This window comes from Electrona antarctica (assembly GCF_951216825.1).
Source record: "Electrona antarctica genome assembly, chromosome: 1".
NCBI classification, from domain to species: Eukaryota; Metazoa; Chordata; class Actinopteri; order Myctophiformes; family Myctophidae; genus Electrona; species Electrona antarctica.
The window spans coordinates 32,324,216-32,343,800 of record NC_136806.1 but is presented as its reverse complement, the minus strand read 5'-3'; the positions used below and the strand labels follow the sequence as shown (position 1 = coordinate 32,343,800).

At 44.4% G+C, this 19,585-nt stretch overlaps 1 protein-coding gene across 1 annotated transcript; it reads right to left on the bottom strand.

The window, feature by feature from the left end:
- Positions 1–24: 24 nt before the first annotated feature.
- On the bottom strand, positions 25–19,518 carry nudt6 (nudix (nucleoside diphosphate linked moiety X)-type motif 6). The gene is made up of 5 exons (XM_079501505.1): positions 19,229–19,518; positions 17,502–17,705; positions 9,430–9,485; positions 1,193–1,247; positions 25–858 (listed from the first exon to the last, which is right to left on the bottom strand). Exons 1-5 carry the CDS (start codon positions 19,479–19,481, stop codon positions 476–478), a joined length of 951 nt encoding a protein of 316 aa, XP_079357631.1. The 5' UTR covers positions 19,482–19,518; the 3' UTR covers positions 25–475.
- Positions 19,519–19,585: the final 67 nt, after the last annotated feature.

Below are 19,585 nucleotides of genomic sequence, written 5' to 3'. Positions count from 1 at the left end.
CTTCCTTCCTGGATTGCAAATTCCCATAATGCTTTGGTGCACTGCTCCTCCTTGTGGATAGGGGGAGGGCTGTCTTACTGAGACAACATGTAGTCAACGTCATCAGGTCTTCATCACTTGATGAAGGCCGTTCACAGCCGAAACGTCCTGATCTAAAATGGTGTTTTAACACAATAAACACTGTTGGAGCTAAGACTGTGTGCAGACCCCATCATAGACACTGTGCTCACTGCTCAAATCTAAAATATCTAATACCACATATTACACACAAAGACCCCCAGGAAAGTGTTCTAAAACCTTTAAACGTCATTACCATTTTTTTTTTGCAAAAAGGGTGAAGTGTCCCTTTAAGGTAGAAATGCTAGAAGCGAGCTACACTATATGCTGCATCATGCATCGTCTTATGAGGCAGATTACGTTGCTTATTTAAAGAAGGTTTATTTTGTCCGGTTTATAGCAGCTTTTCGAGGACTCGCTAGGGTTTTAGTTCCAGGGGTAGCCGCCGGTGGTACAACTGGTAAAACATCCCCGAGTAGACCGCCGGAATCTCCTCCAAGGCGAGGTCGATCGTGTCAAAGCCATGCTCCAGGCCGTGAAGCAGTAGCCTGGCTACGCGTGTGGTAATGGGCGTCGTTTTGTTGGTCTTGGCGAGCTCGGCGAGGTTCAGCCACTCGCAGCGCAAGCACTCCTGAGTGCAGAAGTTGATGTCATAGGTGAGCGGGCTGAGGCGACAGATGAGGTACATGTCGGACATGCCAAAGGCTCCCGGGTGGTTGTGCTGCTGCCGGATGCTGAGGAGTGACCTGAACTGGGAGCGGACGCCGGTTTCCTCGTAGACCTCGCGGACTGCCGTGGCACCTGGGAAGGAAGAAAATACTTTGTGAAGGTTTTACTTTTTGAGTTTCTTTAATTCAAAGTTCCCGAGAAAATGGCCATTCCTTGCCTTTAAGTCACGTGGCTACAGTATGCTGTAAATAACACAAAATGTATGCTGCTTTGTTGGGTTGGGTTCTGTATTGTAATATAAAAGCTGCTTTGAATAATGTTAAAAAGGTGAATTTTAGATCTATTTCTTACGTTGTTTGCTTATGTCATGTATTTGTTTTATGTACGGTACACATGAATGTAGGTAAACTTAGTAAATCAAATACGTTTTTATTTTTTATTGTTGCTGTGTTGAGAATGTACTCACCAATATTTTCTCCAGGATCGGACAGACCTCCAGGGAACTTCCATGCATTCTTTGTCTGAAATTGAAGGGAAAGTAAATCATGTTTAATGTAATGGAGCTGCTGTAAATTTAGGAATGGAACAGAGGAATGGAACAGAAAATGTTAATCTTGCATTCTTAAAACGTGGCTTTTTTCGCACCATTTCACAGTTTTTTTAACTTCCAGAAACAAGTGACATTATCATACACTACTGTTACATTTTTGTTATCCTATAAGTAGTTTGGTAGTTAGGTTTAACATTTGAACAGTCAGTGTTTGATTAAATGCCTTAACCACTTGAACCTTATCGTCCTCCTTATTCTGGGCATTTCATAGTACTGTAGGTGAAAATTCTGCAAAAAATGATCTACATTCTACAAGCTCACGATACATCGCCAAGATATTTGGTGTAGTTAAAGTACACCTTTTTGTACAATATCTGGAATCCTAATGAAGACGGCACTGTGCAGCTGGCTTTCATTATAGCCGTCCAATCAATTCTGACCCAAGTGAATGCAATGAACTACCTTGACAACTAGAACAGTAGTCTAGGACCAATGCTCTATCATTCTAGAAACTCTTACAGTATGAATAATGATGTTTGTGTCTTAAGTCCTAGAAAATATTTAATTACAGTTCGCTGCTGGTTAAATTATGATTTAGTGTTGTATATATATTTTCAAAAAAAAGAAAGAAAATATTTTAGTTTATGGTTTGTGTATTCCGCTTAATCCATGCTTAAAGCCTCCTTCGTCTTAATTTACATTTTCTTCCTTGAACATCCTGTGTGTAAGATAAGAATGCACATGGGACTATATTTTCATATTCAGCCATCTATAATTGCAGAGGTTCGAAGGAATAAAACAAATATTGTGTACCAATAAAAGTATGACTAAATGTGTAACTGTGATGTCTCAAACTAAAACATGTATAAGAATATACAATCCGCACTCTCTGTAGTATAGTAGTCTTGTAGACTCCTAAGACTACTACAGAGAGTGCAGATTGTATATTCCTTTCTATGCATTATCTGAATCCGCACCCAGTATATTCCTGAGCTTTTCCAGACTGTCCTTGAGTTGAGCGAGCCTTTCCCTTGAAGTGAGTCAAACTAAAACATCTCATCCCCACAAGGAGTTGTCGCTACCAGTAATATACTGTCTTAATAATCATTACATTACACTTGTTGGAAATGCCTTTGTTAACAGTTACTGATCGAGTGTGCACTCGATCAGTAAGTTCTTGCTCACACAAATGTTACTTGGCAAATTCTGAGAATCCTTCGGCGGGGCCATTATTCAATTAGACGCTGTATCCCATTACCTCATTTAGCACTCTAGAATCTAGAACTACTGTGCCAACGGTTATGGGAGGTGAGGTATTGAAGAAGGTCTTGTCAGAGCGCTGTGGTTAAAGCTGAAGTCCAGAAGTTTACTTTAATGAAGAAAACATTATTTTAAACCAATCTGCTGCGTGTGTTAATACAATTATAACTAGTACATGTGCAGTGGTTATATTCTTCCATTTATAAATGCAGTGGTGTAAAGCAGGGGGTTTCAACAGGTGGTCTGTGGACCACTGGTGGTCTGTGAACATATATTGCATGTGGTCCCTGACCATGCATTTAGTAATGTAGCAAAGATTTTGTATTTTATTCCATGGAACAGTGCACGCACTGTTCTGTGGACGTGCGTCAATGTTGTCAGTACTGGGAAGTCTGAGCTCTAAAAAGTGTACAATATTTGTTAAAATGTAGTTATGTGGACACACCCATCAGTTAATTAAGTATGCCTGGTTTGCCTGGTGGGTGGCGATCCACCTGAACTGAAGCCGCACCCATTCTGTATTTAAGTCCTACGTCATTTTGTAGTCCTACGTTAGTAACGTTACGTGGGGCAGACGGCCTGTCACAGCCAGATTTGGGAGACCAGTAGCTTTGTTGTTGTAAAATTAGACTTTCGTGGTTGTTTTCATCTCAGAGTTAGTCCGACGGAGGGACACATTATAACTCTATGGGGACACAAAAGCGACACAAAAGTGGGATCCGGAAGTATCTCTGGAGGGGGCGCTCCCGTCACGGCTAAAATACTGAATAGCTGTTAAATAAAGGGGAAGGGGATGATATTGTGATGTCACTATATCACTGTTTTTTCATTGGCACGTTGGACTGTCAAGGTTTCAGCCTCCAGGAAGAAACAGTAAATACAAAGGGAATACATCATTGCACATAACAACCACACCAAGGGGTCTAATGAAGTACTGTCACCTCATAAACACGTGCAAAACTGGAAAAAATACAAAATATCAGTTAACCTGAGTTTAATGGAAGGTTGGTTCTTGCTTAATGTAAGTCGCTCTGCATTAAGAGCATCTGCTAAATGCCTAAATTGTATGAAGTAAGAGTGGGATAGGATCATAGGAATAGATCAGTGTTTCCAAAAAAACAAAACATTTTGGCTCTGGACCACTCGTATATTTCAGTTAAACAATGCCTGGGCTTATATAATTTATTGCACGTAGTATTGTGCAATTTTCCCATGGACCACCTACAGGCCTATAATTATGCCATGGTCCACTCTATTGGATTGGCCATGGGTTGAGGTACAGTGGTATGTATATGAAAAGAGAGGGAACCCGCACACTCATATGCTCCAAAAGATACATTTATTGACGACGTTTCGAGCCAAGGCTCTTCATCTGGTCTCGTCAATAAATTTATCTTTTGGAGCATATGAGTGTGCGGGTTCCCTCTCTTTTCATATGTCATTTTTCGAACCCAGCACCTCCACAAAGTGATGTGCGTATTTTACTATAGTTACAGTGGTATGTATAGACATGGGATGCACATAGCAAGTGTTACGAAAGCACTAATCTTAGCCCATATATCCCATCCCAATACAACAGTGGTCCCCAGGTTGATTCTTAGCCAGGGTGGTGGTCCCTGGTTCACAATCTGTTGAAAACCCCTGGTGTACTGTACTGTACAATTTAGAGAGTGTACTACCAATTTCCAATACTTTGACTTCTACTCCACTACATCTTCGATCTAAATATTATACTCCACTACAATTATTTGAAAACTAGTTACTAATTACGTTGTATGTTTTGATATAAATAAAAAAAAAAAGAAACATACATACATTAAACACTTCAGCCGTATCTACAAGCTCACAAGATGCGACACATTGTGAGTTTGTAGATCTGCTATTTTGAAAAACATTATACATTTGAAAACGGGACATTCTGCATCATGAGTACTTTTACTTTTCGTAGTTTTAAGTACATTTTGATGCCAATAAGGAGGGGTGGATTTGTACTTTTACTCAAGTACATTTTGAATTCCGGACTTTTAAACAGATATTGCAGTGTTGATTTTGACAGCAAATTCTTTATTTTAGTTTAGTCTTGAATAGTTTTCATTTCGTTTTAGGTCACATTTTAGTAGCTTGTAGATCTGCTATTTTCAGCATGCAACCAAGTGTAAAATGAATTGTGTCTTTTACTTATACTGGATCTCTTGTCCACTAGTGCCTTCATAACATTTTATTCTAGTTTATTTGTTGACGGAATTGTCAATATTTAGTCTCAGTTCGAGTCATCACAGCTTAGTTTTCATTTCATAGTTTGTCAGTGAAAAAAAGTTAGTCGACGAACATTTTTTTCTCATAGTATTAGTCGACGGAATAAACACTGCAGTATTGATACTTTTTCCACCACATGGAGAAACGTCGACCCTGGTGTCCACCCGGTAGGACACCTACTTGTTAACAAGCAGTACCGTCTGCAGCATTATAAACATTTGGAGTTTCCCAGGTGGGAGGCCAGGGTTCAAACCCCGGCGCGTAGGACACGAAACTATCAGATTTCAGCTTTTAATTGGGAGGGGGGGGGGTCTGTTGTAACCCTTTGTGAGCTATCTGGACTGCATGGCTTTAGCCTGCCAGACTCCCTTTGGCCGAGGGCCGCTAGCCTGCCATGATGGAGCTCATTTCCAGTAAACGATTAGAGGGGGTGGAGGAGTAGAGAGAGAGGACTGGAGAGATAAAACACTCTCCAATGCCAGCGGTTTTAAAGTAAGCAATACCACGTGACCATATGTTACGGCCGCAGGCCTATAGTTATGTGGGTCTGGGCCGTGTGTGTGTATTGGTGCGCACAGTGCACGCCCGGTTGCCTAACCCCTCCCTGCAGATCCGTCAGCGCAGCCATTGGTGGGGAGCGTTCCCAACGCTCCACTGTTGGTCGCCTGCTCCGCATCTCGCTGCTCCAACCAGCATCTACACCTGCGCCCACCTGATGGCATAAAGGCGTCCTGAAGCCTTCACTCCCGGCCGCTGTCCAACAGCCAGTCTCCGTGCAGAGAGAGCATGCACGGAGTAATACTATGGAAACATAGCAAGAGTTGCTATGTTTGATCAGTTTATTGTGTAACCCCGTCTGTTATCACCTTTAGTAATTCTATATTCTGAGCACCGGGCCACGGAAGCCTGCTTTTTGTACAGTTTGTTAGCTTAGATTAGAGTAGGCAATAGTAGGGTACTGTTGTCACTTTATTTTCGTTTGGTTGGTTAGGGCAGTATTATGCATGTCTTAAGTACCAGGTCTTATTACTTAACTTAAGACCTGGAGGCGTGGTCAATGATGTTTGGCCACTCAGAATAGCCAAATGGCATTGATCACGCCTCCAGGTCTTAACCCTCCTGCCGCCGAACACATGGAACACGAGAACCTACTCTTTCTAATTGCTCCGCCAAACACAGCTTTCTCGTGTTCTAATTATTTAATCGCTGTTTGATCGGTTTCGATGGTTAGCATTTGTTGCTACCGCAAACAATATTCTGGGACAACAACACACACACTGTCGCGGCCATTTTGAAGATGCGCGCGCATCCACTTCCATTCTAAGCCCTGAATTAAAAGCCCTGTATCTCAGAAACGACATTGCGGGGGCAGTTTCTGGGCCAGACAAGCGTGTTCAACGGCCTGTAGCATGCGCTGTGATACTCGCGGTCGGCTTTATCCACCATCGACCGAGAGAACAACAACCGGTGAAGACACCACACACATCAGTTTGTCACAGGAACATGGAATTACCGATATTTGGCTCTTCAAAGTAAGTGTTACGCGCGGTAAAACCCTGGCATTACGCGATCGAGAGATGAATTAATGCTAGCGGTAATTTTAAGTTAAGTAATAAGACCTGGTACTTAAGACACGCATAATACTGCCCTTAGTGTCTAAAACTCAAGAGGTTAGTTTTAGAATGCTTTTGATTATTTCCCTTAGTTGCTCCGTGTGTCATTTATGTTTGTCAAAGCCATATAGTAATTCATATTGAATACATGTAAATATATTGTTTTCCATCATTTTGTATGCCACACAAAGAGTAATAAAACAACTTTGGCATCTTACCACCTTGCCTTATTAACAATAACAGTCCTAGACTCGGTGAGTCGTTACACCATATACAAAACCATATACAAAACAGAAACAGCTTATCGCCATATTTTAACTTTTAGTTTGTATTTATTATTATTTTTTGAGGGGCGCTAGCCCCTCCTATGCACAGCTTTGTGTGATTGGGTTCCACTCAACGGGCAAAATAAAAATCCTGTATTCAACATGTTTTCTTGAGTAAAAGTACAAAATATTGGCATCAAACTTATACATAAAGCACCAAAGTAAAATATCTCACATGTACGTTGTGTAATAATAATAATCTGCAAACAAGTAACCAGTAACTCAATTTCTCAACTAATAGTGGAGTAAAATACATATTTGCCACTGAGATGTAGTGGAGTAGAAGTATAAAGGAATATGGAAAAACTCAAGTAAAAAAATAAATAAATAACATTGTATTTTGGAAAGTAACGAAATTCAGGGGGGGAACCCCTTTTGGTGTTTTAAGCATTATGTTATACTTTAGCTATTGAAAAATAGCAGATCTACACAGAGTGCCGCGCTACGAGCACTTCTCAACTACTAGTTTACTGCCTGTGGATCTGGGCAGAACCACAGTCCTGATACATTATACTAGTTTACTGCCTGTGGATCTGGGCAGAACCTCAGTCCTGATACATTATACTAGTTTACTGCCTGTGGATCTGGGCAGAACCACAGTCCTGATACATTATACTGTATGCCCACACAACTCTTGGCATTCCCAGCAGGCTGGATAATATGCTGTGGGCATTCACATGCCAAGCCAGCGCACATCAGCTGATCCGTCACATTTTTTCATCTTTTACAGTACAAGGCGGAATATACAGTCCTCATTTTGGAAATCATGAGTACTGCATATTCACCGAAATACTGTATTTTACTTCATAACAGTAGTTTATTAAGTACAAAAATACTGTCATTGAGGTTAATTTAATGAAGTACAATCTTACCAACTAAAGATGTGTTACCTCCGATCCTTAAAAAATAAATCTCAAATACTGTGTTTTTGCTTTTATGCAATCAAACATTTGTAGGAGGAGTGGGTCATTTTAAACAATTATGTCATTTTAGGACAAACCTCTCCGGTTACATGTGCTGTTGATGTGCCACTTGAGAATTCAGACAAGCCTGCACAGTGACACAACAAGGAGGCTGTTATGTAAGTCTGCTCCACAACAACCTCAGTATTACAGGAGGGGTTCTGTACGGGCAAACACAGATCACTCTCAAACTCTAAGTTGTTTAGCTGTATTCAGCCTGTGTAAACACCAGTCTAGTGTGTTTGCTTGAAGCCAAAGCGATGTTTGGTGGACTTTAAGGGTGAAGGCGGGGTGCCACAGTGAATGTCTGAAAGGAGAATTTGACCCCCATTTAGACATTAGGTGGACAGAGTCGTAGGCTAAAAGGGAAGGAAACTTCCCATATAAACAAATCTAATGACAGCCATTTTTAGCAGCAGCCACCATGACATAAGTGGTGCCATTCATTCATATTCATTATCTATGCCAGTACCAGGCTGAAGGCAGGGCCAGAGATCATGTTTTCTGCTGTGTGTGTGTGTGTGTGTGTGTGTGTACTGTGTGTTTAGTCGTGAGTCCAATTTTGCAAACTAGTACACCGGTCAGCTCAAGGTTTTCTTTGCACGCTGACCGTGGGCCAACCACTGAATATTTTTTTTCCAATCCACCTTATTGACAACTACTGTATATAATTTTTGTGGCTTCCTAATGTCAGACTCGCTGTCCCTCCATTCCGTGATGCTATGGAGTGGAACTGGCTAATCGGGCACAACGCTGCCCTTCTGGGGGATTGGAATCCACAGCTAAAACGCCGGACATAGCCGAATAGGCCACCAGGGAAGCAGAATGTCCCAAGGTTCGATGTGTCAAGGTGTCACCTATGACATGCACACATTTGCATGTGCACTGCACACGGACAGAAAGACACAAGAGTGACACCGTGGCACCAATGTTTCTGGGAGAGACACACCGTAAACCACATACTATAGTTAAATTAGCCGATCTACAAGCTGGTACTGTAGATGGGAGCTATTTTCGCACAACACTGTCATGGATTTAATGGATGGTCTCTGTCGGGTGGAAACCTTGTGTCCAAAACTTTGGACACGTTACTTTTCAGGATTCAAATTCAAAAGTATCAAAGGTAGCAGATCTACAAGCTCGAAACGCGTTGCCTTGTGGATCTGCTACTTTTGATTATTTTGCGTGACGCTGTAGTATGATCAAGTAGTAGGGTGTTAATTCAAGAAAAAAACCCCCAAAGAAACAGTAAACATATCATAAAAAAGAACGATGCATAACTTCAGGTTTCCCTTTCTGTTTGATGTCGATTAATGAGTCATTGCAGACAGTGGCTGGCATCTCCCTTAGAGATAGGGTGAGAAGTTCAGTCACGCGAGAGAGACTCGGAGTAGAGTCGCTGCTTCTTCGCCTGAAAAGGAGCTAATTAGGTGGTTCGGGCATCTGGTTAGGATGCCTCTCGGGCGTCTCCCTAGGGAGGTCCTCGAGGCACGGCCCACTGGGAGGAGACCCTGGGGCAGACCAAGGCGCAGTTGGAGGAAACACATCGACTAACTGGCCTTGGAACGTCTTGGGATCCCCCAGGAGGAAGTCACTAACGTTGCTCTGGAGAGGGAAGTCTAGAGCTCTCTGGTGGAGCTGTTGCCCCCGCGACCTGACTACGGATCGCTGAAGAATGTGCACGCACGCACGCACACTATATAGAGATGACCTTTTGGAGAGATTTAATGACATACCTTATTTTTGTCTTGAACGACGAGAACCTTTCCATTGGACTCGTCGACAACCGCACCTGATGAAACAAAGAACTGTGAATGAATGTAAACAAATGACTCCATCAACAAGCATACATGTACTATAGCTAGTCCACAATCTAAATCACAAATTAGTAAAATAAATAAATAAAGATATCGTCTGTATAATTACTGGGTTGGACACTGTGTATGTAATGTTAATGGCCAACATGAGAGTTTGTCAGAGCAGCAGCATAGGAATTAGCCTCGGTCCCAGCCTTACTCATCTGCGAATAGAAAAGCCTGGTCACAACCTAAGGCAGAGACGCTATCGGCAGAAGTGTCAGTCCGGAACATCCGACAAATGTATTTCCCCCGGATACGATATTATTCCGACCAATCACAACACTTGTTTCATTCACGAAGAATGTACACTGATTTGTATAGCATCAACGTCATTTCCTTGAGCGGTACTTCCGCCAACAAACAAATGATAGCCTCTACAGCTTAGGTCTTGCCCAGCGTGCTTAGGAATGGAACAAAAAGGGCAGGTACTGTATACGCTCCGGTATTTTAACATCAGTTAGTATGGTGGTACTTGGAGAGCCAACTATTTTCTGAGGTGGTACTTCAGTATAAACAGGTTGGGAACCAATGGGTTAAGGCACTACAAGTGCACATAGTATAAAGAGGTTGGGAACCAATGGGGGCACTAAAAGTGCACATAGTACATTGTTCGTATGCATGGCCCCAGTGGGTTTGTTTGGTTCATAGACTGTATTGGTTCCATTTGTACACTCTCAAGAGTTACAGACCCATAAGGGTCCATTTGGTTCAAAACTATCATTTAGCTGGGGACCCTCTGGCACTCCCTCAAGGACCCCTGGGGGTCCGCAGACCCCACTTTGGGAACCAATGGTCTACACTTGACTTTTCTTCTTTTCTTCAACAGGTAAGCTGACTTACCTGACCTAATGCCCCATTTACACTGGCAGACAAATCTAGCCTGAATCATATCTGATTCAAATCTGGATGTGGCTCAGATCTGATTCAGGCTGGATTTGGCTGCCAGTGTAAATGGGGCCTAGAGTCAGCTATGTGCTTCTGTGTTGACAACTGGGGAGGAGGTGGTGAGAGAGAGGAAGGAAACTGTCCGCTCCTCAGTGCTACGGTACGGTACGTCTGACCGGGCCAGGTCTGCATTAAAAAATTAAAGATTAATCTCCCAGCTGTGGAAGGATGGGATGGGTCATTCTCTCAAGTCCGACTTGGCCTTGAAAATGGAAATTGATGTCATTCCCAATCTTTACGCCATATGGCCACTTCAGAGAGGAAAAGGCCTCGGGTATACAGCACAGAGAGCCTATCATTATGTAGCCTGGTGGTGTCCAGGAAAGAAATACTTACGGCAGTCTGGGATAGGGATCATGAGAGAGAGAGAGAGAGCTACAATACAAGAAGTAACTTACAGCAAAAAGAGAGGAATTATGGATTTATATATTGTTTTACATAGTACACAGTGCATGCATAAACGTTCCTAATGATTATATCTGGTTTCAGTATTTATTTATGATGTATTTCATGTCCATGTCTGCTTGGCCTTCTCCAAAAGACCAGTTGTGTCCTCAGGTGTGTTTCTGGGTGGAGAGGAACTTGACCTTGTCCCAGAGTTCAAGTACCTCGGAGTCATATTAGACTCAACCCTAACCTTTAAAAAACATGTGAAGAAAGTCACTAATACGATTAAATTCAACCTTCACATTTTTTAACAGATTAGACCATTCCTGACAGTTGGAGCGGCCAGATCGTATCTTCACTGTATGATCCTATCACACATTGAATACTGTTTCACAAACTGGTCTTGCACAGGTGTGACTACTCTCAAACCCATAGAACAGCTCTACAAGAGTGCGCTCAAAGTGTTTGACAGGAAGCCCCACTCATATCATCATTGTAACATCCTCCGGAGGCTCAATTTTTTTAACAGGTTGGGGTCATATACAAGACCCTACAGGGTCTGTGCCCGCCCCCCCTAAGTGAATTCATTAAACGAAAGCCCGATAGGGGAATCAGTACCGGAGCAACCACTCGAGGAGACTGCGAAGTGCCGCACCGGCAAACAACATTCGGCCAAAATGTCCTCTCAGTACAGGGTTGTGTAGCATGGAATGGCCTTCCTCTGCGTATAAGGGTTTGTGCTACATTTCCCTCTTTTAAATACAATCTGAAACTAGAAAAAGTGCCCCTCGGGGCACAGGTCTCCACCAGGGCAGGTCAGGTTGTGGCCTCCTGGTGGCGCTATAATAGGCCAATGTGAAAAGGGTGCCATTTCTTCATACGCCTTTGATGGCAATTGGATGATTTGAGGCATTTTGTTCCAAAAATGTGTTTTGCAAAAATGTACCTGTTGGTGGCGCTATAACAGGCCAATGTGAAAAGGGTGGGATATATTCCTCAGCCTAGTAAGAAAATGTGTGAAAGATTTCACGTAAATTGCATGCTGCATTCATGATTTGAGACTTTTGTTCAAAACGGGGCAATCTTGCAAACTGTGAAAGCCAATTATAGCCAATTAGGATGGAATATGAAATATCGGACAGATCCGACTTGAGCACATGACCATAGAGATACTGTGTAACGATTTGTGGACAGAATCTGGAGGAGTAATATCAAAAAATGTGTTTTACAAAAGTCGGCCTCCTGGTGGCGCTATAAAAGGCAGATGCGGAAAATGCAGGTCAAAGGTTTGTCCTAGGGAGTGTGCATGCAACGTTTCACGCAGATCGGTGCAGTTTTAGGTAAAACATGTGAAAAGCTGCCTCATGGTGGCGCTATAACAGGCCGTTCTGGAAAATGTGGGGCAGAGGTTCATCGTTGGCATCCAGGGAGTGTGTGTGCAAAGTTTGGCATCGACCGGGTTAACGGTGCCGGAGATTAGCTGGTAACAGACGGACGGAAGGACGGACACACACACGGACACACGGACGGAGTGCAAAACATACTCTCTACCCATGCCTTCGGCCTGGTGGAGACAAAAATGGTTGCTTGAAAACCAAAGCTGCAACCATTCATGATTATTTTAGGTGTATTTATTTTTTTATGCTGTTCCCTATGTTGTCACGTTCCGTGACATGTTTTGTACTTTCTTGTGTTTCTTGGTTTTTAGTTAGTTAGTGTTTTACTTTACTGTTTCCTGTGATTTTGTAGTTTTGTGTTCCATGTTTCTTATTTCCAGTTTGAGTTGATCTTGCACTGTGTACCTTTATTTTGTAGTATGGTTTTGTGCTTTCCTGTCTGCCCCTGTATTCTGTACCTGCCTTGTCTCACCAGTACTGTGATTAGCCTATGTTTTGCACTTGTGTCCTTTTAGTCTTAGCCTATCCCTTTGTTGATTGTCAGTTAGTTTCACCTGTGTCTTGTTACTCCCTGTGTCTATATATACTCCCGTTTGTGCAGTTCCTTGTCGGATTATTAGTTATAGTCACAGTTTTCTTGTTGCTCCTGTCTTCCTAGTGTTCCTTGCTCCTAGTGTTATTTTCCCTATGCTCCATGTTCCTTGTTTTTTTGGTGTTAATAAACACTTTGAACGTTTCCTGACTGTCGTCCTGCATTTGGGTCCTACCTACCTACCTACCGAACCGTGACAGAATAATCCGACCACAATGGACCCAGCAGACGACCCAGCGCCAGCAGATGATTTTGGTGAAGTCCTTCAGCTCATGGGAATTATTATGGACAAATGCCAGAATCCTGCCATCAGCCCTGAAGATAAAGTTGAAGGTTTGAAGCAGGCCCTCTGAGTGGCTTACTCCAGGCCAGAACTGGCAAACCATACATTGGGTCTCGCTTGGCCATCTTCAGGGGGAACCGGGCGAGGGGGCGTGGTCGCCATGGCTCGCGCCGCCATCAACACTCCTTGCTGCCCAGCACCAAGGAGCCTCCGCTGCCCAGCACCAAGGAGCCTCCACTGCCCAGCACCAAGGAGCCTCCGCTGCCCAGCACCAAGGAGCCTCCACTGCCCAGCACCAAGGAGCCTCCGCTGCCCAGCACCAAGGAGCCTCCACTGCCCAGCACCAAGGAGCCTCTACTGCCCAGCACCAAGGAGCCTCCGCTGCCCAGCACCAAGGAGCCTCCACTGCCCAGCACCAAGGAGCCTCCGCTGCCCAGCACCAAGGAGCCTCCACTGCCCAGCACCAAGGAGCCTCCACTGCCCAGCACCAAGGAGCCTCCACTGCCCAGCACCAAGGAGCCTCCGCTGCCCAGCACCAAGGAGCCTCCACTGCCCAGCACCAAGGAGCCTCCGCTGCCCAGCACCAAGGAGCCTCCGCTGCCCAGCACCAAGGAGCCTCCGCTGCCCAGCACCAAGGAGCCTCCGCTGCCCAGCACCAAGGAGCCTCCACTGCCCAGCACCAAGGAGCCTCCACTGCCCAGCACCAAGGAGCCTCCACTGCCCAGCACCAAGGAGCCTCCGCTGCCCAGCACCAAGGAGCCTCCACTGCCCAGCACCAAGGAGCCTCCGCTGCCCAGCGTGACTCCACCCCCAGTCCGGTATGGGGCCTTGTCGGCTGTCTCTGCCGACATCCTGCCTGTTCTCCGAGAAACATCGGTGGCTGCACCAGCTCACGACCTGCCAGAGCCCTCGCCAGCCGTCTACATCGACGACCGTCCTGTGCCCTTGCCACCTGTCTCCACCGATGTCCTGCCTGTCTTCCCTGTGTCCTCGTTGGCTGCCCATGCCGACGGCCCTCCTGTGTCCTCGTCGGCTGTCTCCGACGTCCCACCTGAGCCCACGTTGGCTGTCCCCACCAACGTCCCACCTGCACCCACGTGGGCTGCCCGCGCCAACGTCCCACCTGGACCCACGTCAGTAACTCCCACTGACACCTTACCAGTGCCCTCGTCATATGTCCCTGATGACACACCAAGTGAACTTTGTGAACTGTTCCCTGTTGTCACCGCTGAAGCACTCCTGCTGCCGGACCCCGGGCCTGTCCTCCAGTTGTCAAAGCCCGGGCCTGCACTACGGCAGCGGGGTATCGGGGCTGCACTCCAGCCGCTGGATCCTGGGGGTGCTCTTCAGCCACATGACCCCCATTCCTTTCTCCCAGTGACAATGTCTCCTTGGCCTCAGGTACCCCAGCCCATGTGTACACACCCTTTTGAGTCCCTGTCGCCATGTATAGCCAAGACTGTGTCTACTCCTGTTCCTAGCCATGTCTCTCGTCCTGCCATGTTTGTAGCCCCGTCCCTAGCTCTGCCCCTAGCCCTTCTACTCCTCCAGTTTCCCCAGCCTAGATCCCTTTCTCCGTCTGCCAGCCCCTTTGTTCCCCAGGTCTCAGGCCCTCAGTTTCCCCAGGCTACTTCCAGACCCGGGCCCCCTCTGTTCCACTCTGGAACGTCCAGTCCTCTGAAGGGTGTAGTTGCCCCACCTACCAGCCCGTTTGTCCTTCTCCCCGTCTGTCTGTCCGCCTGTCTCCCTGTATGTTTGTCTGCTAGTGTGTATGCCAATCTGTTTGTCCGTCTGTCTACTCCCCAATCCTCCTGTCGCCCCTCTGACCCCTTTACCCGCCTATTGTGTCAAACCTCATGTCTGTCTGCCTGCCTGCTTGTCTGTCAGTTGATATGTCTGTCTCTTGGTTTGTCCCACCTTCTGTCTGTCTGCTTGTCTGTTTGCTTGTCTGTGTGTTTGCCTGCCTGCATCCCTGTGTGATTTCCCTCTGTAGTATTTTCTGTGTTTTTGACTGTTTTTGCCCTGCCTAGTCCAGTCAGTGTTTCGCCCTGTGCCCCAGATCATTTTCTAGCCCCTGGTCCTTTGCCCCAGTGTCCCTCCACCAGACCCCCACCACCCACCCTGCTCGATGTTATTGACGAAGTGGCATGTCTGGTATCCATGCCTTAAGGGGGGGGCACTGTCACGTTCCGTGACATGTTTTGTACTTTCTTGTGTTTCTTGGTTTTTAGTTAGTTAGTGTTTTACTTTACTGTTTCCTGTGATTTTGTAGTTTTGTGTTCCATGTTCTTATTTCCAGTTTGAGTTGATCTTGCACTGTGTACCTTATTTTGTAGTATGGTTTTGTGCTTTCCTGTCTGCCCCTGTATTCTGTACCTGCCTTGTCTCACCAGTACTGTGATTAGCCTATGTTTTGCACTTGTGTCCTTTTAGTCTTAGCCTATCCCTTTGTTGATTGTCAGTTAGTTTCACCTGTGTCTTGTTACTCCCTGTGTCTATATATACTCCCCTGTTTGTGCAGTTCCTTGTCGGATTATTAGTTATAGTCACAGTTTTCTTGTTGCTCCTGTCTTCCTAGTGTTCCTTGCTCCTAGTGTTATTTTCCCTATGCTCCTCATGTTCCTTGTTTTTTTGGTGTTAATAAACACTTTGAACGTTTCCTGACTGTCGTCCTGCATTTGGGTCCTACCTACCTACCTACCGAACCGTGACATATGTAATGTTATGTAAATGTATTCCACTGTTTGACTGTCTGTTTTTGTGTTTCTTGTGAGGACTGCGGATGAAAATTAGCAACTGTGCTATATCCGGTGTATTTACGTCCATGTGACGTCCATTAATATGCATTGTCCTGTCCAAATAAACAAATAAAGTAAAGTATTTTCTCTATTAGGGTTATTGTAGCGGTCAATTTGTATTGTGCATTGTGCATGGTTATCTCAAAAACTGGTGCTCTTAATTAGGAGAGGTGCGACAATAGATTAAAAAAGAAATCCAAAGCACTCTGTTTCCGTGATTTTTTCTTTATTGTAATGGCATCAGCTAGGCATGTTAAAAAACAAATACATGGATTTCCTTTTTTACCTATAGTGCATTTAACCTTTTAACAAAAAACAGTTAACAGTGAATCTCAGTGTTCACTCAAAAAATGTACAGTAAGGTGGGGGTTACAGATCGGGGTCTATGTACATGGCATTGAAGGGTTATATGGTATTACGGCTGTTCCGTTGATGTACCTTTTTGAGTGGTGTAAACCACTCCTACAACTGGCTTTGTTAGTTTACGTGTCTGTTCGTACCAAAAAATGAGCATGGTTGTTGTCACCCAGTTCACACAGGTGTGATTTCATTACGTCAGACATTACGTCAGACCACAGCTGATCAGTCTATATAAGACCTTACACCACTCAGTTCACACGGGTGTGATTTTTTTCCTATATTCAGCTATTAGTGTAGATTTTCGTCTTACACAAACATTAAATACCCATTGACAATGAATGGACAATTTTACGTCATATTGTCTGAGCTTATAGACATGCTACTTCATGATGATGTATACAATGATAAGAGCGCCCCTCACTTTTGAGTGGTCCAAACCACTCCAACAACTGGCTTTGTTATTGAGTGGTGCAAACCACTCCAACAACTGGCTTTGTTAGTACCCGTGTGTGTTTGTGCCTGTACGGGTGAGCATGGTTGCTATGGTTTAGTGTGTGACGTCACTGCACCACTCAGTTCACACGGGTGTGATTTTAATTAACAATAAGCAGCATCATCATAGGGGAAAATAGAGAATGGTAAATGATAAATGGTGCATTTATATAGCGCCTTTATCCAAGGCGCTTTACAGAGATTGTGCATTACATTCATTACATTCACAGAGAACACATCCTTTTTGAGGAATTATTAAAGGTGGCTTGGTCTTGGCTATACTAGTATGCTGGCAGAGTTGAAACATGGATTCAGCATCCATCTTGGAGGGGAAGAACAATGTCAACAAGAGTGGAGTGCCTCTAAAAAGTATTGGCCAGAGACTGTGAAGATGCTGTGGACATGTTCTGATGCTTAGGTCCTCCACTTTTGGGGAAAAACTACAAGTGGATGTCTGCCCTCTGGTGGACAGTGGTAAAGTTAACACTTTTTGTACTGTACTGAAATGCCTTTATTAGTGCCCCATCCAGTAAGGTTCCAATTTAAATGATATAACAACAACAACAACAACAACAAAAACAACAATAATAATGTATTAAAAGAGTAATATTAATATTATTAACAAACAGTACATTGATTCTTCATAGTAGTAATCACAAATGATGGGGATTTTGTTTTTGTTCTTATATGCCTACCTGCCACTCCGATTTGGTGTGTTGCAAAGCCAGGTAATCTGCTCTGCCCTTCCCCCAGCCAGAGAGCTAGGATGGCTCGGTCCTGTCTGGCATGGTGGAAGGTGAAACCGTGGCGTGAGGCCGCGCCGGCACAGCGGCTCAGTGAGATGGGTACGTGAAGCCACACGGCCACCTTGCCCTCCGCCTTCCACTGGTCCAACGAATCTGTGTGGAATGTATGGAGGAGGATGAATACAAGAATACAACACACTGCATGCACAATTAAACTTGCGTCACCATGCTTTCCACCTCGGAGGAAAGCCTGGTCTGTGTATCATAATCGCCGTGTGAACCGGTCTGGAGCGGATGGTAATTTACACCATGTTGTAGTCACTGATTTGTAGTCATCAGGCAGGAAACCACAAAGCGGAATAAGAAGTACCCATTCATAGTACTGATTCCGCATTGTGGTTTCCTGCCAGATGACTACAAATCATTGACTACAACATGACGAAAGTTACCATCCACCACTCAAAATGGAATGCTGCCCAGTGCCCAGGCTAATGCACAATACATCGAAGTCCTCTTAAACCACCACTATAGGTTCTCAAACGTATTCATGTCAAGGACCCGCAAATTGATGGGTAGGCCTATTTGGCCACGGACCCCAATCTGACAAGTTCTTACAAGGGACCCCCAGAATGGAAGATTCGTGTTAAAAAACATTTATTTGTATATAACAGATGTTGTTCTACAAGCTCGCAGCGCGGCACAAAGTGACACAATAGGCATACAATGTATAACATAGGTTAAAGTGATTACGGTAGATATATTTTGAAGAAAGTTAATTAACTGATGCATGAGCTAAACATCTGCAGCAGTCACCTCAACTGCAGCAGTTATTAAGGGAAAATTTGCTAAATGTGTGGCAAGTCTACAAAAAATGCTTATCACTAGCTTTCTTCACAAATGTTTTCATAAAAGGTGTCTACTATCACCTATCAATTTGTTCCAAGCCAACTCCCTTGGGAAACTTTGTGACAGCTGCTGAAAGTTGGGGTAGCATGAAACCTATATAGCCTAAGGCCAAATTCTCAAAATGTCATTAGCCTTTGCTTTAAATACTAAATAGCATGAGATATGTCAAACTATGGGTTTTTCATGATTCTGAATCAATTGCAAGCATTAGTTTTGCACGAAAAACAACTAAAACTCCCTTAGCCGTCATCACAAATGTGATGAGGTCAGCACATTTGGATGAATTCAGAATCATGAAAACCCCTTTCAGCAGCTGTCACTTTCCCAATGGAAAAATTGGAACAAATTTGATAGGTGATAGTAAACAGACATGAAAACACAACACATGAATGAAACAACGAACACATGACACAAAGCTAGTGGTAGGCTAAGCTTTTTTTGTTTGTTTTGTTTTGCAGATTTGCCACACATTAAGATAAGGGTCTGTCTGCAGACACATTTTAATTTCCCCTTATTCAATATAGTGGTGCTCACAGCTCTTCCATTGAGAAATGTAGATTTCAGGTAGGGTAGGACACCTACTGGTTGAAACAGGTAGTACTGCCTGAAGCTAAAATTATACGCACAAATACATGCTGGGGATTCATTATGTCTGTCTCGGTGGAGTTTGGAGTGACCCAGATAAAACTCGTAGCTTATATACGACACGTAGGCCTAGATTCGTAAACCGTTAGTTGTGCACAAACAAACAAACAAACAAACACACCCACCTCGCAGTAATTCGCTGAACGCATTTTCGCCGATCTCCGACGGAAAGCTGCTGCTGTCCAGCTTGACCGTGACTCCACCGAACCTGTCCACCGTCCCGGTCAGCAGGACACTTGTCCCCTGCGCCCCTCCGTGCTGCTGCTGGGACAACGAACGGACTGTCTTATTGTTGTTCGCTCGTATGCGTGAAGAAAGAAGACTCCACAGTGCGCTTCTTCTCACCAGGGGGGAAAGTGTGCCACGCAAAGCGGTCATGATGTTTTATGTTTAATACCAGACCGTTAAAACCTGCTACAACTACATCAATAACATGTCAATCACACCCGGGTCCGTCAAATCAAGTGCCCGTTTTCTATGTA

Bases quoted from the DNA above. Each gene is read 5' to 3' on its own strand.
- nudt6 (XM_079501505.1), bottom strand. From the start codon at position 19,481: ATGACCGCTTTGCGTGGCACACTTTCCCCCCTGGTGAGAAGAAGCGCA. The intron at 17,706-19,228 runs GTGGGTGTGTTT...CATTCCACACAG, and splicing joins GTTCAGCGAATTACTGCGAG to ATTCGTTGGACCAGTGGAAG. The intron at 1,248-9,429 runs GTATGTCATTAA...CTTCAATTTCAG, and splicing joins TCGTTCAAGACAAAAATAAG to ACAAAGAATGCATGGAAGTT.